The sequence below is a fragment of the Macaca mulatta genome, chromosome 3 (assembly GCF_049350105.2).
Source record: "Macaca mulatta isolate MMU2019108-1 chromosome 3, T2T-MMU8v2.0, whole genome shotgun sequence".
Lineage (NCBI taxonomy): Eukaryota > Metazoa > Chordata > Mammalia > Primates > Cercopithecidae > Macaca > Macaca mulatta.
In genome coordinates this window covers 86376898-86404114 of record NC_133408.1, presented here as the reverse complement: position 1 = coordinate 86404114, position 27217 = coordinate 86376898, and the positions used below count along the sequence as shown (strand labels likewise).

Here is a 27217-nt window from a genome sequence, read left to right as displayed (position 1 = left end):
CACCAAGGAAGTGATGTAAGTCAACATTAGTACAGAAACCCTTGTAATCCATTCTGCTAATATAATTTATATTTATTTCCAAAATGATATATAAAATGGAAACACTAAAAGTTCATGCTGCAGAAAATCAACCATTAAACATTTATTTACCCTACCATACATATAGGCACTTCAGTCATTAATGTTCAAATCAAATGGATAAACCCAATTAAAATAGTGTATGAGAAAAGCTTATGTTTTTTAAATGCTTCAGGAATTCTATATATGGTGGGGGGGGGGTCAGAGTGCTGGGGATATACTGGATTCCTTAACAATGGTACTATAAATAAAGCAGCATAATATGGCTTGCTGTAGCCCTTTAAATTGGAATAGTAAGTAAGAGCTGATTACAACATTCAAGAGATTTGTTTCTACATAAAAATAAAGAAAACAATTGAGGAAAGTAAGAAAAATGTCAAGAGGCCATATCATCCAGCCACCACACACTCAAAGGTAAAAGCTACTATTTTATTGTTTGATGATTTCAATACACAGGACATTCTTAACCCTTCCCTAAAATAACAGCTTTTTCCTAGAGTTGCCATGGAATATCTCACTCCCATATAATCGCAGTGCCGGGGTTTCTGCACCAGCACATGATGTATGTGGGGAAAAGGCACAGAAGGATGTGGGAAGCTGAGCAGAAGGGAAGTCTCTTCGGTTTCCAGGATCATCTCTGAAATCTCTCAATGACCCAGCATGGCGTGCACAGAGCTGGGCGGGTAGGTGATGCATTAAAGAACTAAGCCACAGGCAAGCCCTGGTGTGAGTGGTAATCACACTCCGTCACAAAGGTACCAGCTCTCAGTCCAACGTGAAGAGTAACGAATATGTGGCACCTCTGGATTCTTGGGAAATGTCTTGTAAATGTAAAATCAACTCTGTCTACCCGCCACCTACAAAACACTTCTTCCAATTGCCTTGGTTGTTAAATTTCATTCATGCTGAGAGGTTTTTCCCTTCTGTAAGTTCCGTAAGTTGAATTTTTTCAACATCCTTAAAAGAAACTCATGTGATAGTATCAGGATGTATTCCTTTAGGTCAGGGCACTGGAATTAAGAAAATTCATGCTGCAACAAACCTAGTTTTCTACAGGCTGAAGAAGAATCCAATGAGTATCCCACCTCTCCTAACTTGTTTGCTCATGAAATCAAGATTGGAAGTAAAGTCAGGCAACAAGAACCACTGAGATAACATGGTACCAGAATGTGAGAAACTTACTTTAAGAAAATAGAAGGGAGAGAGACACATTCAAAGCCAAGCCAAAATTCCTGGCTACTTTGTGACTGTTGCACTAAGAGGTCATCCTCACTTTGGTTACAGTCGTAGAATTCGCTGCACAATAGTTGCCATTCAAAGAACCATTTTTTTTTTCCAGTTTTGCAGAGAATGGGCCAACAGCTATCATTATTTGTATATGTGTAGGGACACACATGCATGCATGTGCTTCTATTTGAGAGGGAAAAAAAATAAAGCTTCCACTTCCATCTATAAAAGTTTCCAGGGCAAGTTTATTGGAAATCCAGCCCAGCCTCAGAAGTAAAGAGTACACAAATAAAGACCCACATGTTCTTAAGCATCTCAACATTTACATTTAGGCATATGCTTTCTGAAAAATGCTTTGGAGAAAAATACATTAGGCTTTACATTATGAAAGTGATCTAAAAAGCTGAAAAGCCACTTGCCATTAAGCAGCCAAATAGACATGACCTCAATGAACGTGAATAGCAGTAACAAACTCTCACATGAGATCTGGCTCATCAAGTATGTTAGACATGGTTAGAAAAATCATATGTTAATATATGCATAATCCATTTCTTCAAAACATCATCAGATATTATTATTTCTATTATAAATAGCATTTCCTGCCAATGCTTTTCACCATGTCTCTCATTTGAGGATTTCTAAGAGAGAAAGAAGTGTGTCTGGTGAACACTCAGAGTTAGACCCACCAGGTTGAATTCGTGGTTCTGTCATGTGAGTAACTGAGTGCCTTTGATTCAGCCTGCTAACCTCTATGAACATCAGTTTCCTCACCTGTAAAATTAAACAGCCTTGTGGGGGGCCTCCAGGGAAGGCCCTTAGATTTCCGGTCTTCCAGATCTAAGGCCCTAGCTCTTAGGCCCTTCCTATTGTCCTTAGATCTGTGGTCCAAGATGCTGTGGTATAACCTGGCCCCTGCCTGTGTCGCCAACCTTGTGCCTTGGCTAACCCACCCCGTGTTTTACTGTCATCTGCTGACGGTTCCCCCAGCGCCTTACTCCTCCCACCTCAGGGCCTTCACCTGCTAGGCCTTCTTCTTAGAAAGTTGTAGAAAGCTTTCCAGGGTGTGTTGTCATCATCCTATAAGTCACTGGCCAATCCCCTGAATTAAGCCCTTGGTGCTATTGTTTCTTAACATCTGGGTCATTTCCTTTACAGCACTGACCAGAACGCTTACAAACTCCTTTGCTCCTTTGTTCATTCATTTGTTACCTTAGAAGTTCCTTTGCTCATTTATTCGTTTATTCATATGCTTAGAGGCTTTTCCCTTCCGTAACTTCCATGAAAGTGGGGGTCGTGTCTCTCTCAGGCATTTGTGTAGCCACCATTCCACCAGTACAGCGACTAGCAGAGAGTTAAGCTCAGCTAAATATTTGTGGAATTAATAACTGATTAAATGAAATACTATGTAAAACTAACTACCACATCAGGTAATATTAATTACTTTTAAGGAAGTAAATGAGAGCTATCTTTTTAAGGTGGTATTAATTACTTTACTGAAAATGGGGGAAGGGAATGTCATCTCCAAATTTTTAGAAGATGGAATGATAATCTTAAAGACGTCGGCAATTTGGCACTATATTTATCTGTTCTTCCGTATGTTTCTCAATTCATTTGTGTGTTATTTCTCTGACATAAGCAAGGTGTTTACTAAGCACAGAGCCAAGGAGCTATGGAGGCTGAGCTGACTTCCAGCCTGCCTCAGGCAGCATCAGTGGACCTGCCAGATGCACCCTTACTCCAGTGTCCTAGTGTCAGAGAGGGCTGATGATCCACGAAACAGAAGGCACAACTTGCCCTCCTGTCATCAGGCTGAGCTCATCAGTGCTGGCGGCAGAAAAACACTGCACTGTTTTGTGAAGCTGGAGATCTTGGCACTCAGAGAGGTGATGTGCAACATGGGAATGTCATTTTCACTGAGATCTCTTTCCTGGTCACACCAGACTTAAAACCACTAAGAATATAAAACCACTTTCATTGTAGCCATTAAATAGAAAGTGAGAAAGTGATACCCAGTGGATTAGAAATGAGTAGAGTACTCATTTCTTCATCCCATTTACATTTGCTGGAAGACTACAGAAGAAGGGTGTCATTTTAAACACTTTCTCTTCCAAGGGTGGCTCAATTCCCTAGGGAGAAGGTTTTAGCGAAGGTAAACTATTTTAACCTACTGTGATTCACTGGCTATTTACAACCTTAGCCTTAACTATGTAGAGTGGGGGTTACTGGCTGTATTTGATAAATATGAATTATCTAGTTTTAGATGGGGAGTCTTCCAGGTGATGGAGAAGCTACAACTTCTTGAAACATGCAATATTTTATAACATGCTTTTCAACGTGCATAGAATTATTTTTGAAAGTTATTTTAATTATGAGATTTTAAAAGACTTGTCAGGTACGTCTAGACAATGCATTTTTAAAAATCTGACATAATCAAGTACTGTTATAATATGCCAATGGGCTTTTGTGAATAAATACTGGTTTTATATGGTATTTTTATAGTAGTCTGGATTATTAAGTAAATATATAAACTTAAAATAGACATTTGCTTTTTTAATCCTTTATTTTCTATTCACCCCTCTGTCTCTGTATCTATCAATCTATGGCCACGAAATAATATAACATTCACACAGATTGCAACTTTCAGAAAACCAGAATTATTCAACTACTATGTAGAAAACTTACTTTAATAAGGGAATGATGAGAATTCTAATTACTCATGAGAGAGCTCCTTTATTTATTTACTCAAGAACCGTTTAGTGAATGGCGTCAATATGAGAGAACGCAGGTGTCACAGGGGTGGGAACAAGAGGTACACAGTGGTTGGCTTTTTGGTGCTTGTGTTCTATTGGAGAGAAATGGATAGCAAACTACTAAAGGAGAAAGAAAATACAGAAATGTCAAATAGTGGTAAATGCTATTACAGGCATCTTTAACTGCATTTGCATTAGGGCACAGATGTGAAGGAGACAGCTATGGCATTTCTTAGAAACTGAGTATCTTTAAACATTTAATGACATGTTTAGAAATGTAAACATCATTACTGATGCACTGCCAATACCAACAGCAAGTCAGGTATTAGAAAACATGTAAGTGTGAAAGTCAAGTGTATTTAGAGTAAATTAACAAGCAGGAAACTGGAGTGCTAGTGCTGATGCCCACTAGGCACGGAACTTTGCTAACTTCATCTTGCAAAGACCCACCGGGCTTATGTGTAAAACAAGAATAAGGCCAGGTGTGGTGGCTCACGCTTGATATCCTAACACTTTGGGAGGCCGAGGCGGGTGGATCACCTGAGTTCAGGAGTTCGAGACCAGGCTGGCCAACATGGTGAAACCCCGTCTCTACTAAAAATACAAAAATTAGCTGGGCACAGTGGTGGGCCGCTATAATCTGAGCTACTCGGGAGACTGAGGCAGGAGAATCACTTGACCCTGGCAGGCAGAAGTTACAGTGAGCCGAGATTGTGCCACTTCACTCCAGCCTGGGCAAAAGAGTGAAACTCTGTCTCAAAAAAACAAAAACAAAACAAAAAAGAATAACACCACTTGCTTTGCCAAATAGCTGTGATGTGAGAACAATGAGTGAGCCTGAGCCTTGCACCTGCCCTGTTAGTCAGCATGTCTCAGAGGCCAAACGCACCTGAAGTCCACTTTGTCTCCTGTACCTTTCACTGTTAAGAAGGTTAGTTACCTTTTCTAGATGTCTCCTTGCTTCTTTCCTTTCTCAGATCCTCTGGTGCTACCACTAACTGATTATTCCTGAAGTTAGTTTTTAGATCTCAGAGAATGAAACTTAGAGCAGGAGTAAGCAAGGCACTAGCACTCCTCCAGCTAAAGAACTGGCAAGTGGTGCCAATTATGACCATTATTATCATCATTATATGGGAAACCGATCTCTTCTTGGGTTATCTGCATTACCTGCTCTGTGTGAGAATAGACATATAGTCCTAAAATACAGCAAATGTGTACTAAAGAGGGAGAGATTGCACTGAGAGAGAAAAGATGCAATCCAAAGTCTCAAAGGCAAGAAAGAAAATGAGGACACAACGGGCTCAGGTCACCCAACTGTCACAACCTCCGAGGACTGGACTGGTCTTTAAGTGAATCTCTTCTTCCATCTCTAATGATATAAGGAGGTGTGGTATAGCTCCTTGGAGACAAAATGGGCAATGATGATTTCAAGTCAGCAGATTGACAGTCTGTTAAGTACTGACCCTAACTAGCTTAACTAGATGAAGATGAGGACACCAGGAGACTATAAGGACTAAGAAGGCTGGGGTAGGAATAAATAAAGATAGCATCATGACCATTTCTTTACCATATTCTAATCTGTGTCCTTTAGATGCTGCAAAAAGTCAAGAGAGCTGGGCAGAGAGCAAGAGGAAAGAAAAATTAAAGAGAAACAAGAGAAATGAACGTTCATGAAGTGATTTTGTGTGTTATCTTTCTGACTATCACCATGTGCCACATTTCTGCTACTTGGATGCTATGACTTTAGTCAGGCCATTTGAACAATTGCAGTAAAGTGACCTCCAGTCCATGTCAGTCTATGACCCATGAATATTTACCAGGAGTGCAGGAACAGCCAGGCCAGGGTTCTGAGACTGGCGTGCTTCCTCGGGGCCAGACTGGGATGGAGAGCAGCGTAGCACAGACAGGTCTGTGATGGCTCCTCTCCTGGATGAACCATCCCAGCTCAGCTCCCCCAGAAACTTCACCCCAGGTAGGAATCTCATCCTGCCATTGCAGATCCACACCAGCTTTAGTAAAATGTGCCTTCTTCCTATATAGTGGGTGTCTTATCTGTAGTTTACAGATGTGAAGACTAAACTTCAAAAAGCGGAGAGGTAAGTTAGGTTTGTATAGCTGGTTGGTGGCAAAGCTGGAATCTGACCATAGACATATCCAACTCTAAAGCCTATATTTGTGACTACAGTGGCTAATCTGGAAAGTGTGCCAGGACCCCTCCCTGTGCACTGGCTGCTATCACAGTTGCTTGCAGCTCTCCACATTTCCGCACTTTAGTGACCATATGAAAAGAACAAAGAAAAACAGCAGAAAATGACATCATATTAAAATTAGGATCTACCACATTTAAATATTAACTTGCCTACTGAAGAACATTGCTGATAATTGAACAAGAATTAAAACTGTAATGGAGAACATTAGGGAAAGACAACAGTATTCATTATTTTTACTAAATGTGGGTATTTTGCTACTGCAAACACTTTTTTTTTCTGAACTGTTGAAGTTTCCCTAATTGTATATCTACCATGGAAGACCCATCAATGAACAACTAATGCTACTGCCCATTCATAGAAACAAACAAAATCTCACTTATTAAAACCAAGGCTGGTGAAAACATCCGTTAGTATGTATTTTTCAAGCAAGGAATTATTCGCGATTAACAAAACTACAATTCAAAAAGATGGCTAGTAACTGAATTCTTAAATTATTGGCAAAAAATTTAGCGGAAATGAGAGCTAAAGTTTATAACCAGGATTGCTAAATTAATTAATTCTATGTCTATTATAGCATTAATAGTCTAATAATTATGAGACTAATTCTATGTCTCAACCATTTGTGAGCTGGCTTAGTTCAAACAATAAATGATCAGCTAATTCACCTAAAATTCACACGTTGGCTTACTACTTATTGACATCAGTCCAAGTTGATCATTAGCAGTAAGAAATGTTTTATGTTAATCATGTTTACAAAAGTCTGTGCTTGCACCTTCACATGCAAGAACAGACATGAGGTGCTTCATGGAAGGAAGTGTCAAAACACTTTCTGTCAAGCAAGGAATTACCCACGGTTAACAAAGGTGTATGGTCCAAATAAGGATCTTTCAGATTAAGCTAAAAATACTTAACAGAAAAATACTTAAAACAGAAAGTATTTAAGTAAAAATACTTAACAAAGAAATATTCTTTTGCCAGATTTCCTCTGATAACTTTGCCTTCCAATGTCATCTGCATTTATTTTCCATCAGACGAAAACCCTTCTGTTTCTCCCTCCCAATGGACTCCTTTCTCTTAAGAGTTGTAGGATAAGACTTCTGCCATGACTGGTCTTTTTATTTCTGTTCATGTTCTGTACGTGTCTCATACAACCAGGTTTGAAGTCAGTTTTCCTCTAGAGAACATTACTACAAGGAAAAAGCTGGATAAAAAATTGGCCATACTCACTGTCTCTACGAAGTGGATTTCATCATAACTCAATAACTGCTCTTTCTATATAGGGGCTATTGACTACTGTCTGCAAGTACAAAATAATCTGGGGCCCAATAACTGTTTTTGCAATTCATTGTGATATCTGACCTGCCTCTTGGTACAGGCACAGCATCATCCTCATAGGCAGTCAGTACTGAAAATGCATCACTACAGGTGCAAACAAGTGCTGACATTACATTTAAAAAACACATAATGGATTCAGGAAAATACATACCTGATTGCACTTGCAGATAAGTGGCCATAAGAGCCACTTGCTGACGAGCTGCTACGGGAATTATTGAGAATCGTGACCAAAGAGTTGGGAGACGTCCTTATCATGGTCTGAAGGTCAAAGCTATGATCGGACAGTGGTGATATGGACAGTGTACGTTTTCGGCTCGGCCTGGCTGACAGCCTGGGGCTGGGGAATCTGGTGCCTGTTATATAAACAAAAAAGAACCTAATTAGCTGCAGTTGGCCTCTATACCGGTTATTTATTGCTACTCTCCTATGTGGAAGAAGTGAAGGATAAGAAGCTGGCAACTTGTGGTGACAAGCACCTCTCCTCCCCCATGTGATCTACTAGCTACAATTGAGGAAATTAGGGAGAAATATTTATCTTCCAGGGGCTTACCTCGGGGGAGCTCTGTTTATTAATGTGCAGGGAAAATGATAAATTGCTAAACAAAAGGGAGAGACTTTTATGTGTTATCCCTTTCATTTCTAGTGATTTATGAATCTGACGGCTGCTTAGATATTCCCATCATTAATTCACCACAAGCGACAAACACAGTGGTTCCCACAGTTGCAACATACCACCCTTCCTACCCCAACACACACCATTTTAAGTCATGAGCCAAAGAAAGAAAATGAATTAAAGTATCCTAAGATAAAAAATTCTGCTCAGTTATGCCCTCAGCGCCCAGTGATTTCTAGAGTTACCTGCTCTATGGTATACTTAAAGCATTACTAAAACAACTTCTACATAATTACCCTGAATCAGTGCTTCTCAGTTGAGAGCAATTTTGCTCCCCCAAGGGACACCTGACAACATCAGAAGACATTCTGGTTTTCAGGGCTCAGCAAGTGCTACTGGAATCTAGAGGGTAGAGTCTAGGGATGCTGCAGAACATCCTATAATGTTCAGGGTCACTCTCCCCACAATGAAGAATTATCTGGCCCAAATATCGCTGAGATTGAGGACCTCTGCTTTACATTCCCCATAATCTAAGAGGATAAATCCCAAGAAACATTTAAAAGCTGGGGATGTTGCTTGTTTACAGATTTTCCAAGAAGGAGGAGAAACACTTGCAAGCATGACAATGAGGTACGATGATCCTATAGGGCATTTCAATTCTTCTCTGGACCTTGCTTCTCCAGTCAGATCCAATAAAGAGTGATACATTTATTAGAATTTTTAACCTTCAAGAAGATTCCACTGATGGAGTCTTAATCTAGAGTCCAAATCTGGAGGTGAGTAACTCAAACTTAAATGCACACCAACTTAATGCAATGGTTTCTTCCTAAAGAGCTCAAAATTAAATGCCAATTTGCATTCAAATTTGGTAGATAATCGAGATGTGAGTTTCAAGACACAGAGATGAATGTGGCCCACAGGTCCATTCTGCCTTTTTGAAGGTCACATTTACATTACAGAGTCACCAAACTAAAGTTTAATGAAAGAATGAGAACATAATCTTACCAGGTAAGAGGCAAACAAAACATGATTCGTTTTAAGTAAAATGAAGGGTTTCTAAGACCTCATAGAATGAGTATATCAGTTTATAGGAACATGGCAATTTTGCAGTACCAAGAAAAACTGAAGTAGTAGGTAATCTTTCTTTATTAAAAGAAAAAAAAATGTCCAGGCTCTTGGTCTCCAGAAAATTCTTTGGGAATATTTTATTCAATAGAGATGGTTCTTGATACAAGATAACAATCCAACATGCTTAGAGATAATTTAATAAAATGGGATAGATGAATATGAAAGACTTTATTGTCGTCAATACTACAGAAATAATGAAAAAAAAATCCACAAACTGAAATTTAGTAAGTTAGTGCCATCCACATATAAAACTTAAAAACCAACTTGAATGATAAATGTGGTACCTACTCAAATTTTTCTTTCAGGCACATCTAAAATGAGTTCCTTCATTTACAGTAGTTTCATTACCAGCCTGATTCAGAGCATGTTACTACAAAATAGCAATCCCAACGATGTACTTTTTTTTTTTTTTTTTTGAGACTGAGTCTCACTCTGTTGCCAGACTGGAGTGCAGTGGCACAATCTTGGCTCACTGCAACTCTGCCTCCCAAGTTCAACTGATTCTTCTGCCTTACCCTCCCGGGTAGCTGGGACTACAGGGTTTTATTTTTAGTAGAGACAGGGTTTCACCATGTTGGCCATGGTGAAAGACGGGCGGATCATGAGGTCTCAATCTCTTGACCTCGTGATCCACCCGTCTCGGCCTCCCAAAGTGCTGGGATTACAGGGGTGAGCCAATGCGCCCGGCCTGTGAATATTTTTAGGCATTTAAATCAGCATCTTACTTTTATAATGGCATCTGCCTTATTAAACACAACTCCTTCACATTTACTCACTATGAAAGGCTAATTTCATCATGGAAGTTTTTCAGTGAGGAAATACATGTCACTTCCAAGTAACTCCAAGGACAAACCAGATTTGTTGTCACCTTCCATATAATCCTGGACAATAACTGCCCTTCTCAATGGTACTCAGTGATCACAGGCAAAGTTAGAAGTGACAGCACATGCTAGACATCCTGTTAGAGTGGATATATCCCTAGAAAATCTCTAATGTTTTAGATCACTAATTGTGATGCAAAAGGAAGAAGCCCATTTGATGCTCTCAAACCCCAGGAGCCTTAGATCTCCCTCGCATCCTCCAAAGAGGGTGAAGGGCCTCTCAAGACCTTTTCACCCTTTCCATGAAACCCTTTGGCTTGTTCATAGCCTGGCTGGAACCTTTCCTCTCTCTGTTTTTCTCTCCAAGACTGGCTCTTATTTAAGTCTATTTCCACCAATATAAATAATGGTCTTCATGGATCCTCATCTCTAGAATGTTCCTTATAGGGAGTATTTGTTCTCATCTTCTAAGGTTACTCCAACCCTGAGAGGTAGAATTGGGACCATAAATAGACTAGCTTATCCTAACAAGCTTCTTATAAACACTCTGTCTGACATCTTGCTGAAACCTAGATATGCCCACTATTTAAAAGTCAGGTGCTCACCTGAACCCAGTTTATTGAGGGCTGTGTTTATTAAGAAGTACTAAATATCCGTAGCAAGGGATCAGAGTGACCAGATAGATCCCAGGTTTCGATCTACCACTGCAGATGGACATCCACTGTAGGAATTTAAGATTAATGTTTCACTTCTTTGTTGGAAAAAAATATCCTATGGTCGAAATTTCTGGGCAATCTTCTTATATTATAAATAAATAACTATTAATAAATGCTACTTCAATTACTTTAGAGGAAAAGAATATAGCGCCTTAAGAACTTTCCAGTCCTTTAATATGCTCTTCCCAACTCCTTAATCAACAAGCAAAGGAAGAGAAAGTCAGCATTTGGGGACAGTGATTTGGGATACTCTGTTGAGGGGAGTTGCTAAAATACAAGGTAAGCATTTTCAAAACAGCCAAAAGAGAAGTAGCCCAGTTCTTCACTGATCACACCACTTCCTTCTTAAATATAAGCCAGAGTATTCTTATTGTTCTAACACAGATATCTCCGATCTGACTTTCTGTTAATTGTTTTGTTTCTCTATTCTAATAAGAAATTCTGACAAAGAAAAAGGAGGTTTGTTTTTATGTGATGAATGATAGGACATCTAAATTCCTACTTAATGACAATCAATTTACCATATACTCAGGCAAATTAAAATTCCTTTAATTAGTTTTTACAAAGTAAAAGGGTAGCTTCATTCTTTATTTAGATAAAAACCGCCACTGCCTGACTAAACACATTCTCATCAAATAGGGAAAGTAATGCGGGCTGACCTTCCAAGGATTCTCTCTTATTTTAATTCTTTATTTGCAGATTTTAAATAACTGATTTGCATAATAACACAATTTTTTTTTCAACAATCGCTAATTGAAATGTGGTTATGATGAATCTGAAATGTAAGCTCTCTATGCTGCAAAGCCAAACAACAGAACCCCTGAAGAAGATGTAACACATTTCTTTTACTTCCTGTGTGGTAATGAGCTTCCCAGTGGAAACCAACAGAATCTTGTGTTCCAATGAAACACACAAAGGTAGTCCTTGGTGGTAAGCAGACTAAGGCTGTAGAGGTTTTACCTCTGTATGAAACAATCACCTTCTTTCTAGTCCAAGACTCAGGACTGAATAACTAGAGCTGACATATGCTCACCCTCTGTCACAGAAGAATCCAAATAGATTGTAGATAGAAAAACACAAGTTAATTGCTGCTACTAGGAAAAACAAACAAAACTCTAAGCAAATGCCCTACTCAAGGTCGTACTGTTGTCCTATTCAAAGGTAGTGGCTTTTGCTGATGTATGACTTGGATGATGCTTTAGGTTCGCTTCAGAACGCCTTGCAAATGGATGTGTCCTTAAAGGATCTGAAGAGATGAGTGCTCTGGAATGCTCTGACAAGAGGTAATTATAGGCTTACTTGTCTACGTATCTACATAAGTGACCCACAAAAATCATTACACACCTAAGGAACCCCAAAATAAGTGATACAACATGCATCAAGTAATCTCATCTTATTCCACTGCTAAGCACTAAAAGTAGTCCCTTCTGATTTGGAAAAAGTTTTCATTTTTTCCAAATAAGCTATTTGGCAACTACTGATAACTTGATAACTATTCTGATCCTCTCATATTTAGCAGCTACAAATGGTTTTAGTGGAATATAATTTTTTTACTGTAAAGAAAACATATGGGGCAAACTAAATCAATTAAGGCAAAAATGTAAAACCAAAACAGGTATTTTTTAAAATTAATTTTTTAAAGCATAAAATCCACGAAACCAAGGCGTGAGTGGGCAAAGTTCATCCATATATCAAATCCATTCCCCCTTATTTTGTTATCAAGAGAATCACGGCAGGAAAAAGTTTTTTGGTTGGGGGAGACAGGGTCTCACTCTGTCACCCAGGCTGGAGTGCAGTGGTGTGACCAAGGTTCACTGCAGCACTGACCTCTTGGGCTCAAGTGATCCTTCAGCCTCAGCCTCCTGAGTAGCGGGGACTACAGGTACATGCCACTACACCCAACTAATTTTTAATTTTTTGTAGAGATGGATCTCACTATGTCACCTGGGCTGGGATTTTTTAACCAGTTAATATTTATGTATCGCTGTCAATTACAATTGCCTGCATCTGCCAGTTCACTGGTATCCTTGAGCTAAACAGTGAGTCCCAGGATGTCCAAATCTGTGGAAGCTTCTAGAAAACCAAGGGAACCAGAGCACCAGACAGTGGTAGTTCCACTTTCTCCTCCAGATCAAAAAGTTACACTATCACCTAATCTTTGTATCTTCCTCTCTGTTTCATAAAGTAGCCTTTGTCATTTCCCAAGACTCTAGAAAACAGCCCCGTCACTTACTATCCATAGCATGAAGATATTCCATGTGGATGGCCCCCGTGCCGGCAGTGGCAGCTGAGGGAATAATGTCTGCATAGGGGCTGCGCTGGCCGGTTAGCAGGGCCATCTGATGATAGTATTCTGCTGGGCTGACTCCTGCATGGGGAGCTAGGAGGAGACAAGAAATGTACGGTTACTAGTGAAAGAAGGTCAACTAGAAGTTTCTCTTGAGGCATCTCAGAGTCCATCACACAACCCACATCAGCAATTCCTTTCATGGCTTATTAGAGTAAAGCTCCTTTAACTCAAATTGTGCTCTTACGTCCATTAAACATCTTTTATTTGAAAATAAAACTGAAGGAAAGGAATAGAAAAAAGTGAAATGCATTACAAAGTTTTTGATGTTGGTCTAAGAAATTACCAACAAATCAGAATGACTAAAATGTATATATGTACATAATCACATTCGCCTCCCCAAATAAAATCATTTTTACATCAAATCGCTGTATGTTTGCATTTCTTACAACAGTAGACAACGTAGAGGACTATGATATCTTTCCAGACATACTTAAAATACTTCTCTAAGCTTTCTGACAAGAGTGTCTGAGTTAACTCTCACTCACATGAAAAGTCAGGGTTTACCAGTATGAAAAAAGGCAGCACAGCTTTAATAACACAACTGAATGATAAGCTACAATTTTGCATTCCATAATTTAAAAGCGCTCTTTTCCTTTTCTTCATTACAAAATCAAAAAGAAAATATACCTATCAATCTGGAGCAATTTACTGCCAAGACTCAGCTTTCTAACAGGATAATAACCGGTTTCCACCTGCCAATTTTCATGCAAAAGCAGCAAGACATTGTAGCAGTTCTGAGGGTGGCCTCCAGACTCACAGAGATCTGGATTTAAACTGGCTCCATGAGGTCGTCAGAAGCAAAAATTAAATTATGTATGTAACATGCTTAGCACATAGCATTCAATCAATAAAAGTTTTACAATTATCTAGAAATACCAGCGCTCTAGTGATAGGTTTGTGGGTATTTTATATTTGTTTCATATACTTTTATCCATGATACATGGTAAATATATAGTTTTAAGGAAAAAAACTTTAGGCCACAAGAGAAATATTCGCCATATTACGTTATTTGATTATATTAACTGGATTCTTGAGAGGCAAGAAAAGGAAGGCAAATCAACCAGTCAAAGAATGTGCTATATATACTCATCATCAAATGCTAGGCAAAGCAGATGACAGGAGTACTTTCAGTAGTTTAACTAATGGTATAACTTTCCACTGGCCCGAATAAAGTTCTGCAGGCCAGGCATAATTCCAAGCCCATTGTCAGCTAGCCTCCCTCTCTCTCTCAGTCTATTCTTCTTCTTAGTCATTTCCACCCAACTGCCAAGTACCTGAAGGAGATGACTCTCCAGTTCTTCAAGTGCAAAATAAAATCTGAAGCAGAAAATCTAATTCATATTTGATTTTTATTTTTAAAATGTGAATGTTGGTCAGGCACAGTGGCTCATGCCTGTAATCCTAGCACATTGGGAGGTAGAGGCAGGTGGATCGCTTGAGCTCAGGAGTTTGAGACCAGCATGAGCAACGTGGTGAAACGCTATCTCTACAAAAATTATAAAAATTAGCTAGGCACGGTGGTGTGCACCAGTGGTCCCAGTTACTTAAGGGACTGAGGCAGGAAGATGACTTGAACCCAGGAGGTCCGGGGTACAATGAGCTGAGATTGCACCAAGGCAGTCCAGCCTGGGGAACAAAGTGAGACTCTTTCTCAAAGTAAAATAAAATGTCAATCCTGCCCAAAGTGCAAAACTTACTCTTTAGCTACTTATATTACTATTATTAACTAGTAAATTCACTGCACTGAATCAAAAAAAAAAAAAAAGTGGCTGTTGCTGAAGGAAAGCTATTTCTGAAAACCCAAATGAGTGGATGTTTCCTGAGACACTTCATGCAGCTTCTCACCATGCCCACCCAGCCTCAGGAAGGAGTCTACCGAGAGAACGTGCATAGGGCATGGAAGTCACATCAAGCACTGCTCAGTGAAATGAATGTTTCTCTGATGTGGAACAGGCAGTGGTGACTTGTGATCTCTTGCAAAGAATTCAGTGTCTGCTACCTGTAATTAATAGGTGATGCAATTCTGGACCTTCATTCAGATTCCAGTGATTACTGGGCAAGTGAATTTCTATGTGTGCATGAAATGGAAAATACCTTTCCTGAATCAAAGGACCAGTTTACAAGTTGACACCAGGAGAATACACAGCTCCAATTAAGAAGGGTCATGTGAAAAGTAATGGGGGGACTAATAGAACCAACAGGAATTTGATCCTTGAGAGCCTAAAATGAGCATCAAAAGTATGATAAAGTCTAAGCTCATTTCCTTTCCCAGTACACTTTTCTTCTGGTTTTCACATGGCATGGTCAAGGATAGAAAGCAGTTTTCATGTGGCATGGTCAAGGATAGAAAGCATAGGCAACAGCCCTGGACCATGCTGTTTTCTAAGACCTTGCCACTCAGAGTGTGGACCAGGAACCAGCAGCACTGACATCACCAGCTTTTGAGGAGCACAGAATCTCAGGCCCCACCTGTCCCCACCTGATGCAGAATCGCCTTTTATCAGGCTCCCCAGGTGATTCACAGGCACACTAGAGTTTGGGAAGCCCTGCTCTAACAGACACATCTGTACAAATGTGCCTCTCAAACACAGAGAACAGAAAGGTGTTCATCAGAAGGTGAGTAAAACATTCATGTTACACATGCATGTGTGTGAATGGCTACAGGACCAGTCTAATCATATGTGAAGCAGCAGAACAGAACCCTAGTTACCAGCAGGGATTTGGGAATCAGAAAAATTTAGGGTTGAATTCCACCTCTGCCCCTTACTAGCCACGGGATGACTGCGTTGCAAGTAAACCCCACTGCACACTGCTATTCTGACCTGAAAATGGAGATAATACCACCACTGCCAATGAGGTATTACAACACTGAAACGCAATCATGCATGTAAGGCACGGAGTACAGCGCCTGGCACATGGGACGCACTCACTAAACATCAGGTCTACTTTATACACATCCCAAGTGAGGAGTAGGGAGGAGGCTGTGTGATCTCCGGAAGCAGAATCCATCCTAGACTTACCATCTGTAGGGCTCAGCCCACGGGTTGCTGAGATCATGGAGAGCGACGGACTGCTGTGCAAGGAGCGGATATAGTCCATGTACGGATTAATGTAGGGATGTGGAGGGCTGAAGGGAGACTCGGAAGCGGCAGCGGGGTTCCGGTGTGGGGAGATCCTAATGAAGGGCAGGTCCGGATATGTAGGGCTACTAGATAAGGCAGAAGTCCTGGGTATAAAGAAAACCAGACACAAGGAGTATGCATGAGACAAATATCTCCATAGGCAGAGGCTGTCTGTGAAAGAAAATAAGTAAGATTTTAAGTGAATTCAAAGGAGCCTTGTGGAAAAAAAATACAGGCAAATACATTTTAGTACCATTATCTTAAAATCAGCATGATATAATGCAGACAGAACATCGCTATGCAATTCTTTGGGAAAATAAACTGACCTCTGAGAAACTTCATTGCACTCCAAAACAGTAAAATAAAGGTCAGCCTATGGCTTCTTCCATGAGAAGAAATTCTAAATAACAGGCAACTGGGCTTCAAGTGGTTGCTACAATTGTATTGTCCACTTGACCCAAATATTAATGTCACCATTTAAAACTTACCTCTTACTATCATGGTGTTGCATAAAAATAAGAAAGAAAAGAAGAGACAAAGAGAAAGAAAAGAAAAAAGAAAGGGAAAGGAAAGAACAGAACAGAATGAAAGAATACAATCCCACATTTGTCTGGTCTAGAAGCCTGATCGTGCACATGGCAGAGCTGCCTGTAAGGAAGAAGACCCATTGCAAAAATCTGCTTAGAAACGGGAAATCGGTCACTCTAACGATCCAGGCATATGTCTGTTTAACTTCCAAGGGTCTCGCGGTGGTAAGTAAAATGAGTTTTATGGATCCAGGTGTGAGTGTTTGGAAGGCAACTCCTCTTCTCTGTGCAGCAGCACCTGGAGTCAGCTTTCTGCTCTAGTCCTTTTCCATGAGGCATCCCGATGAGCCACGTTCAGTGAGCAGTAGTAACTAAGTGCTCCCGGGTTAGAAAGTTGGGGAAGAATGCGTTTTCGATCAAGTCCCCGCCTCGGTTATAATGGGCTAAGGTAGAATGTAGGCTTTTGGTTATTACAAATAAATTCTAAAATACACTTTGCTACCACGATATCCTGATCGGCTTTTGGAGAGAGATTCCTCAGAATCCCCTCACACCTGCCGCCCTACAGCCACAGCCACACTCTGAGACAGCCACTTCCAGAATGGCCAGTCTGCATAACCTCCTGTACCGCCAAGTTCCTTCTCTAATGGAAAACATTTGGCATGGATAATCAGGGAACTGGCTCTGACAGGTCAAACACTTGTGCTCCCCCTTTTCCTCATTCACAGAGGGTGCGGCCATAGGAAGGAGAGGCCCTGACAGACAGAGATCAACTGAGAACAGCAAATTCCTCTTCCACCACTGGGTTTAGGAGTGAAATGAAAGGGAGGGGGAAACACATTTTCTCCTTGCAAAGCAAATGCTCACGCACAGCCCGGCCCCCATCACCCTGTCAGAATATAATCTTGGTAGAAGCCAGCTCCACTAAGTGCACAGCGCAGGCACTGAAATAAATGAAATCAAAGATCAGATAATGAATTTTCTCTCAGTAGAAAATAAAAGAAGTTGAAATATGGTGGTGGGGATGGATTTTCTCACTTTCTTCTTCTGATTCTTTTTTCACCTTGAACTAAAAAAAAAAAAAAAAAGAGGCTTTTTATTTGTTACTCAGATGCTACTTTGGGAAAGCAAAATAAAACTCCAAAGTTTTCTAAATTTACACGTGGGAAGAGTAAGAAATTACCACCAGCAAATAGCTATTTCTTTTCAAAACGGCTTGAGGCTTTCATACGCAATCAGAAATTAGTAAAATGGCTTGTTTAAATAGAGATCAACATAGCCTATTAGTCTTTCCTATTTTAGCTCTTTACTACAAAACAAGTTAGCTTTCTGTTCTTGTTAACTCAGCCACTAAGCTCCATTTAGACGTGTCTGTCATTAGTTAAATCTTACACCCTGTTTAGATGTGTTTGCTACCTTAGAAGGTACAGGGGATGCTCTAATTCATTCTTTCATTCTTCACAAGAAAGGACAAGCAATCCTTCCAACCTATTCTTAACACAAACTTGTTTATAGATTTCCACTGAGGGACTGGTGCCACTGAATGCAGAAGAGCCATTTCAAGAAAGCCATGAGATGATGCCTCCTGGGTCAGTTTTTGCGATCCAGGAATAACTTGGTCTGAGCAACAGGAACTAAACATCAGGGTGGGCAATGACATTTCTTACTACCTTTTCTTGATTTACTCAAAGATTGAAACCTATTATTTCTCCAAAATTCCAGAGTTGAAAAGAATAGTAAGAATATCCCTAGAGGTCCAAATGCTATTTTGGAGAATTATGCACAGGAAAACTAATCAGCATCTAGAAAAACACAAAAATTATAGAGGCCAGGCTAGGGTTATCATCAATCCCACAGAAAGCCTAGGAAGCTGTTTTCTCTTTCTTTCTTTCCTTTCTTTCTTTCTTTCTCTCTTTCTTTCTTTCATTCGTTTTCTCTCTCTCTCTCTCTCCCAGCCTCTGAAAGTGCTGGGATCACAGGCGTCAGCCACCGTGCCTGGCCTATTTGCTTATGTTATTTTATTTTTTATTTATTTATTTTCATCTATTCATTCATGTGTATAAATATAAATAGTTTTATCTATTTTAATGTATTTTTATATATTGTATTCATATAAAAATACAAATATTTATATTGAAAAAAAAAAAAGGAAGCTGTTTTCTCCTCACAAAAGTCTATCAAGTCTGATGTCCCTGTGACTGCTTCACTTGGATTCAAGCTTTTCCCACCAGAACACTAAAGGTACCTACTAAACCAGCTTCCCACAAGTGAAGCAATCCCACCAGGGCCCAAGACCTGGTCATATCTTCTCTGGCAGGAGCACTGGGCTCTACGGTCCTTTTACACAGTGCTAAGAAGCAACAGTGGAAAGGAGGGTTCCTCCAGGATTTGAAGATAAAGATACAGGTGCATCAGACAGTCATAAGGGGGTTATCAGGAATTCTAGATACAGATGCATCCAAGCAGTGGGACTCAATGTGAGTGGACCTCAGCCTTGATACTCACCTTCTCCTCTTCCTTAAAGGTCCAATGGGGCAGATAACCTCGTGGGAGTGTTGGGTGGTTGACATGAGTAAAGTCTCAGGTACTGAGCCTAGTATATACTGAATGCTCAAAACAGACACACACACACATATATAAATATACACATACATCCATATGTAAACTCACATGTGACATATACATCACATATTGTGCTAACATATTCCACCCGTAATACACATAAACAGAAACATATTTATGTACATATGTGTATATGTACACAGATATATGCACACATATAAACATATATACACGCATTTAGGGGTAGCAAATGCAACATACTATGTGATTTCAAATACTGAAATATTAAGACATTCTTTTTGTTAACAGACATTTTTTTTTTTTTTTTTTTGAGACGGAGTCTTGCTCTGTAGCCCGGGCTGGAGTGCAGTGGCCGGATCTCAGCTCACTGCAAGCTCCGCCTCCCGGGTTTAGGCCATTCTCCTGCCTCAGCCTCCGGAGTAGCTGGGACTACAGGCGCCCGCCACCTCGCCCGGCTAGTTTTTTGTATTTTTAGTAGAGACGGGGTTTCACGGTGTTAGCCAGGATGGTCTCGATCTCCTGACCTCGTGATCCGCCCGTCTCGGCCTCCCAAAGTGCTGGGATTACAGGCTTGAGCCACCGCGCCCGGCAACAGACATTGTTTAGAGCAATTTAAATTCATAGCAAAATTGAGCTGTAGTACAGAGATTTCCCATATACCCCCTGCCTCTACATATAAATAGCCTCCTGCCATTATCAACATCTCCTACCAGAGCGGTGCATTTGTGATGAGACTACACTGACACATCATCATCACCCAAAGTCCACAGTTTAGGGTTCACTCTCGGTGTTATCCTTTCTATGGGTTTGGGCAAATGTATCTACCATTACAGTATTATACAGAGCAGTCTTACTGCCTTAATCACCAATTCTTCCCTTCTTCCTTTTCCCAGCTCCCAACCCCAGGAAACCACTGATCTTCTTGCCCTCGCCATAGTTTTGCCTTTTCCAGAATGTCATACAGTATGTAGACTTTCCAGACTAGCCTCTTTTACTTCGTAATATGCATTTAAGTTTCCTCCATATCTTTTCAAAGTTCATTTCCTTTAGCACTGAATAATATTCCATTGTATGGAATAGCTTATTTAGTCATTCACTTACTGAAGGAAAACTTGGTTGCTTTGAAGTTTTGGCAACCATGAATAAAGCTGCTATAAACATCTGTGTGCGGGTTTTTTTTGTGCGGAAGAATCCCCTTTCCATAGCAAATCTGATCACACCATTCGGCTTTGCTCGTCTCCCTGACAGCACCTTGGAGGCACTCCTAGGATTTTCCAGGACCTCCCTTAGTAAAATCATAAAGTACATGAGGTGGTTAAGAAAATGGACTGAGTAATTAAATGCAAGGGCTCTGAAGGAATGGGATTGGAAGGTTTCTTCACTTATTCCCTCACTCAAGCATCAGTTTCCTTATACACAAAATTGGAACAATCACAGCTCCCTCCAGGGGCTGCCATGAGGGCTGGAATCCTGTGTGTAAAGGTAGGAACACAGTGCCTAAGTGCTGTGGTTCTTGATGTTCTTGCAGAACCTGCCAACAACACTTCTCTTCTTCTGATTCTAAACTCAGGGGAAAAAAAAAGTCCAAATGGTGATTTGTTCCCTAGCGGGGCAGTTCCCTAGCAGAGCAGTGGCTGGTATTCAGTTTCTCACTGAAGTTTGGTCATTTATTAATTGTTTCCATATTAGGCTTTCGTGAGCTGGGTTAGCATATTTCTCTAGTGCTACAGTGTGACAAAAATGAGTTTCTAAGCAAACAAAGCTGAGCACCCAAACTTGAACTACAATAGCCAAACAGCCTCCTGACATATGTAAATAGTCTTTAAATAAAGGTGCTTTTAATCTTACCTAACAGAGCCACCTTCATATTCTTGGCAGCTAGATCATTTGTCAGTTATTGTGGTTTTGTTTTTTGTTTTTGAGACGGAGTTTCGCTCTTGTTGCCCAGGCTGGAGTGCAACAGCGCAATCTTGGTTCACTGCAACCTCCGCCCTCCAGAGTTCAAGCGATTCTCCTGTCTCAGCATCCTGAGCAGCTGGGATTACAGGCATGCGCCACTATGCCTGGCTAAATTTTTGTCTTTTTAGTAGAGACAAGGTTTCATCATGTTGGTTAGGCCGGTCTTGAACTCCTGATCTCAGATGATCCGCCAGCCTCGGCCTCCCAAAGTGCTGGGATTACTGGCGTGAGCCACTGCTCCTGGCCCAATTATTGTGTTTTTAACTGGAAAGCAAATCTGGGAGAGAAGGTTAAGCTCCTTAAATTTATCAGGCAGACGTGTGTTCACTGCTGTGTGAGGGGCACTCAGGATTATGACCAGAGGAGGGCTGAATTCCACTGAAGGAAGAGGACAGAGGAGGTATGGAGAAGGCGGCCACAAAATTTCCCATAGAAATGACATCTTTTCCTACAAACTATCATCACCTTGGCCTGGTAAATATTTGTCAAGCTTGTTAAAAATCTTCATTTGAAGATTATAAGTAGTGCCAGGAAAAAATTATAGGTGTCTCCTTGACGTATATTTTTAGTAGATACACAGAGAAATGAACTGCAGATCACCGCTTTCGGTCTTTGTGGCTGTCTCCTTCTCTCTGTCCTGGGACTGTCTGTGGCTCAGTCATTGGAGGAAGATACAAACCATGGAGGGAAGAACCAAAACAACAAACAAACATTCTGAGAAAAACACTGAAATTCAGAACTGGTCCAAGAACAGACATTCCATGCTATTTATGTTGCAGCAACAGAATATAGAAATATGCCGGCGACCCTCCAACCTAAGTCTGACAAACTGCCATCTGGGCACCACAGATTCCCAAACTGTAGATGGCTGTTGGGGCTGCAGGGCACAGCTGGGAAGATATGCCTCGCTCCGTTATCCCTGTGTCTTGGCTCCTGTATGCAAGGCCTCTGTGTCCATTCAAGAATAAGACCCCTTATGCTCTTTCTACCCATTTGTTCTCCAAGACAGTGGAAACCTAATGAGTCGCTGGCATTTTGTTTCCATATTGCCCAGTGGAAATTGGGCAATCGTACATGAAATATACTTTCTGAAAGAAGGTAGGAATTACTTTGATCTTCTACCCAAAGACAATAAAACAATATAAAGTTATTTCTGTTTGTGTAGATAACTTCAGAATTTTTTTTATATGGTCGTGAAAATAGATTACAATGAAAAGAGTAGAAGATTCTTATCAGAGCATTTTTAACAGTATACCATGACAAACTTAAAACATGTTGCAGAGAATAACTGGACTTCTGAGTTAGAATGAAATATTATTATATAATCTAATTCATGACTGCCTTTTCATCTATCTTATTGGGTTACTAAAATGCCAAGATTAAAATCGCAGTATTTAATCACTTGCATTATCCATTATGAGAGCATTAAACAAGGTTTATATGCCAGATTATTACAATTTGCTCGCACATTGCTTGAGATACTGGAAAGGTACACATATCTCCTGCATCTCTGCATGACCACTCCAACTACTGGAAGACTGGAATATGCTGGTTTTTTATATAAGCTTATTTTTTGTTTTTTTTTTTAAACATAATAAGTAGACATCGTTCTTCATATTCAAGCAGTGGTCTAATAGAGAACAGAGGGTAGTTATCCCTTTTAATGCATTTTTAACCAATTAATTACTTATTCAATAAACACCATTTTAATAAATCAAAATTTGTAACAAATAATTTGCTTTTGCCCCAGTGCAGTGGCTCCTGCCTGTAATACCAGCACTTCGGGAGGCTGAAGCAGAAGGATCACTCAAGCCTAGGAGTTCAAGATCAATCTGAGCAACATGGGGAGACCCCCATCTCTAGAAAAAACAAAAATAAAAACATTAGACTGGTATGGCAGCACCCACCTATAGTCCCAGTCCCAGCTACTCAGGAGGCTGAGGCAGGAGCATCACTTGAGCCTGGGAGGTCGAGGCTGCAGTGGGCCATGACTGCACCACTGCACTCCAGCCTGGGCAAGACAGTGAGACCTTGCCTCAAATATGTGTGTGTGTGTGTGTGTATGTTTCCTTTTTGTGTGTGTGTGTGTGTATATATATATATGTTTCCTTTCCATACTGTAAAGAAAACAAATATCTAAAACGTTCATGAGTAAAACAGTAGACACTGTCATACATTTGCACAATCCTATACTTTTTTTTCCTCTATGCAAGGTAAGCTTTCAGATCACCTCTGCCCTAGAAACACCATGTGACCCTGAGAGGTGCGGATGGTTATGGTGGTTACTTTCATTTGCTCTTCCTCCTCCCCAAGGCCGCGGCCTGTGTAGGGAGTCTGGTCTTTAAGGTCTGAATCAGTTGGCTCACCTTCCCTCCAGTTTCCACTTAAGGGAAGCATGGCAGGAGTGGGGAAACCAAGTTCCCTCCTCCCTCTCCACTAGCCGTGGCTCTGTGGTATGGCATTGCTGCCCCAAGGCCACTGCTCCTGCTGGGTGAGCCCTCCTTTGCTGCACCAGCTCTCGCTGAATCACTTCTTCGTTCTAACTTCGACTGTATTAGGGGCTTTACTATTACTTGTTCGTCTCCTTAACCCTACCCACACCTCTGTACAAATCCACTCCACTAGCCCCCAGGCCCCTAGCTGATAAAATGGTTCCATTTCCAATCCTATTTTCATCATCTTTGTAGCTATGAAATACTTTTCCATGAATTTTTAATTGGCATATGCTTTTTACAAATTTATCATTTGGATTTTAATTATTAAAAACTACATGTATAACCACACAGATGAACATTTCAATGATCTCTTCATTGGATATACATTTGATATCGTTTGGCTGTGTCTCTACCCAAATCTCATCTGGAATTTCCATGTGTTGTTGGGGGGAACCTGTGGGAGGTGGTTGAATCATGGAGGCAGGTCTGTCCTCCTGATGTTGAATGAGTCTCAGGAGATCTGATGGTTTTATAGAGGGGAGTTTCCCTGCGCAGGCTCTCTTCTCTTGTCTGTCACCATGTGAGATGTGCCTTTCATCTTCCCCCATGATTGTGAGGCCTCCCCAGCCATGTGGAACTGTAAGTCCATTAAATTTCTTTCTTTTGTAAATTGCCCAGTCTCAAGCATGTCTTTATTAGCAGTGTGAAAACAGACTAATACAACACTTTATTGAAAATCCATTTCCTAAGAATCCACTGTGATTTCTGCACTTGGGAGAGATTTCAAGGAACATGATACATGATTGCCTGGTCCCTTCTCTGAAAGAGCCTACAGTCAAATAAGGCAAAAGGCTACACTCAAAAGAAGTGTGTATGAGTGGATGTGACCTAATGAGTGGCACAGCTAAAAAGAATTCACAGAAGGCTCCCAAAAGCATCTGGGTCATGAAAAATATGGACAATGAACCATCACAAAAAGATTTGAATGAAAGTGGCCATAAAGGTGAGGGCTAGAATATTGCTTAATGTACACATTAATGCTAAGGTGATGAATATTTTCTTACATGGAGAATTTAAGGGCAAAGGCTGAATGTTTTAAAGACAGAGAAGGGAAAAGAAGTATTTGTTTTAATGATGAAACATTACTTCATGAGATTTTTGTAAATAAGTTTCTTGGCCAGGCACAGTGGCTCACACCTGTAATCCCAGCACTTTGGGAGGCTGAGGCTGGCGGATCACCTGAGGTCGAGAGTTTAAGACCAGCCTGACCAACATGGAGAAACCCCATCTCTACTAAAAACACACACACAAAAATTAGCTGGGCGTGGTGTCGCATGCCTGTAATCCCAGCTACTCTCGAGGCTAAGGCCGGAGAATCACTTGAACGCGGGAGGCAGAGGTTGCGGTGAGCTGAGATCACGCCATTGCACTCCAGCTAGTGCAACAAAAGTGAAACTCCATATAAAAAAAATACAAAGAAAAAAGTTTCTCTTTCTTTTTTTTTTTTTCTATTCATGTCTGAGTATAAAAGGACTTCATATTCCATGAATGAAAAAGTCAAGTGATTATTTAAAAAAATAAATAGCCATTCACTTTGTCCAAGCTATCCAAATCTAACCAATGTCAACATTTTAACATAATTACTTCCAGCATTTTCTCAAGCATTATGCACTTCTTACATATTCAAAACAAAAATCATGTATTTTGAATTCCACTTTATTTCTTAATATGAGAAGGTTTTTCTATTATCTTTTAAGTAACTCTCCACAAACATCATTTATAGTGCAGTGTAAATTAAAACCAAAATGAGTTATCATTCAACATCCACTAGAGTGGCTAAAATTAAGAAGTCTGACAGTGACAAATGTTGATGAGGATTTAGGCCAACAGGAACTCTCAATGTGAGCACAAGCTAGAACTACCTCTTTGAAAAACAGTCAGGCATCAGGTACTTGCACGAATTCTTACCATATAATCCAGCAATCCTTTTCCTTGGAATATATGAGACAATCATGTGTGCATATATGCCATATGTACTCGAAGAGTCATAGCAGCATTATTTATCTGCTTAAAAATTGGAAACAACCTCATATCTATCAACAGTAAAATGGACAAATAATTCATACAATGTAATAGTAAATGGCTATGAAAATGAACAAACTACAACATAAAAAATCTCACAAACATAATGATGGATAGAAGAAGCCCGGCACTCATAAGAAAGAATGATATAATTTCTTTTGAAACAACTTGGATGGTGCTAAAGGCCATTATTCTAGGTGAAGTAACTCAGGAATGGAAAACCAAATACCATATATTCTCACTTAAAACTGGGAGCTGAGCTATGGGTATGCAAAGGCATACAGAATGGTATAATGAACTTTAGAGACTCAAAGGCAGCAGGGTGTGGGGAGCAGCAGGTGGGGAAGAAAGGATTTTTAAAAACTACATATTGGGTACAATGTACACTCCTCGTGTCACAAGTGCACTAAAATCTTAGACTTCACCACTATACAATTCATCCATGTAACCAAAAACCACTTGTACCCCAAAAGCTATTGAAATAAAAAATATGCAACAAAAAAAGCTTTAAAAATAAAAGCTATTGAAATAAAAAATACGTAATAAATGAAATGGGAAGTTCATCAGAAAAAAATAAAAATTAACTAAAAAAAGAAGAAACCTGGCACAAAAGAACACAATGTACGATCCCATTTATACAAAGTTATCTAACAGGTAAAAGTCAACTTCAGTGTTAGGAGAGTCAGGATAATGTTGATCTTCAGGTGGGTGGAGAGTACGGAAGAGGGGCTTCTGAGGTTGGGGATGTTCTATTTCTAGACCTGTTAAGTGAGCAGTTTTCACTCCATGATCATACACCATCATTTACTGAGCTACATGTGTACATTTTGTGTACCTTTCTCTGTATTATTCATCAATAATTTTTTAAAAGGATACATGCCAAATATATCAAGATTTCCCACGGTTTTCAACCATTTCAATTAAATTCAGAAAATCAAATTCATATACATTTTTATTTTTCAAAACTTATCAAATATTGATGCTTTAAAAGGTATCATAAGTAATAACATATTTACTGCTATAAAACAAAAATAATCTAGTTGACACATTAGTCTAAATTCAAGGTAAGCTATGGAAAGTGAACATCTGTGTATTAACTTTGGAGGGGGCAGGGGCTACTGCTGAGCCAATCAAAGGAGCTTCTTGTGAAGAGAGAGGCCAAACAAATACATGTTAGTCGTGTCCTTCCAACAACCAAAACAATGTTATACGAGTTTCACTGTACAAGAGCAATGCAATTGTTTATAGCTAAAATTGATTCCATTCCTTCCAGGAAAGACT

At 40.0% G+C, this 27217-nt stretch overlaps 1 protein-coding gene across 5 annotated transcripts in view; it reads right to left on the bottom strand.

Annotated features, from left to right (window-relative positions):
* The window catches only part of GLI3 (GLI family zinc finger 3), a 278995-nt gene that overhangs the window by 69674 nt on the left and 182104 nt on the right, over positions 1–27217 (bottom strand). For all 5 annotated transcript variants that reach the window (XM_077997988.1, XM_077997987.1, XM_015133673.3 and 2 more), the window contains 3 exons: positions 16249–16454; positions 13112–13258; positions 7752–7953 (listed from right to left, as the gene is read on the bottom strand). In XM_077997988.1, coding sequence (XP_077854114.1) covers positions 7752–7953; positions 13112–13258; positions 16249–16454 — 555 coding nt within the window. The remainder of the gene's footprint in view (positions 1–7751; positions 7954–13111; positions 13259–16248; positions 16455–27217) is intronic.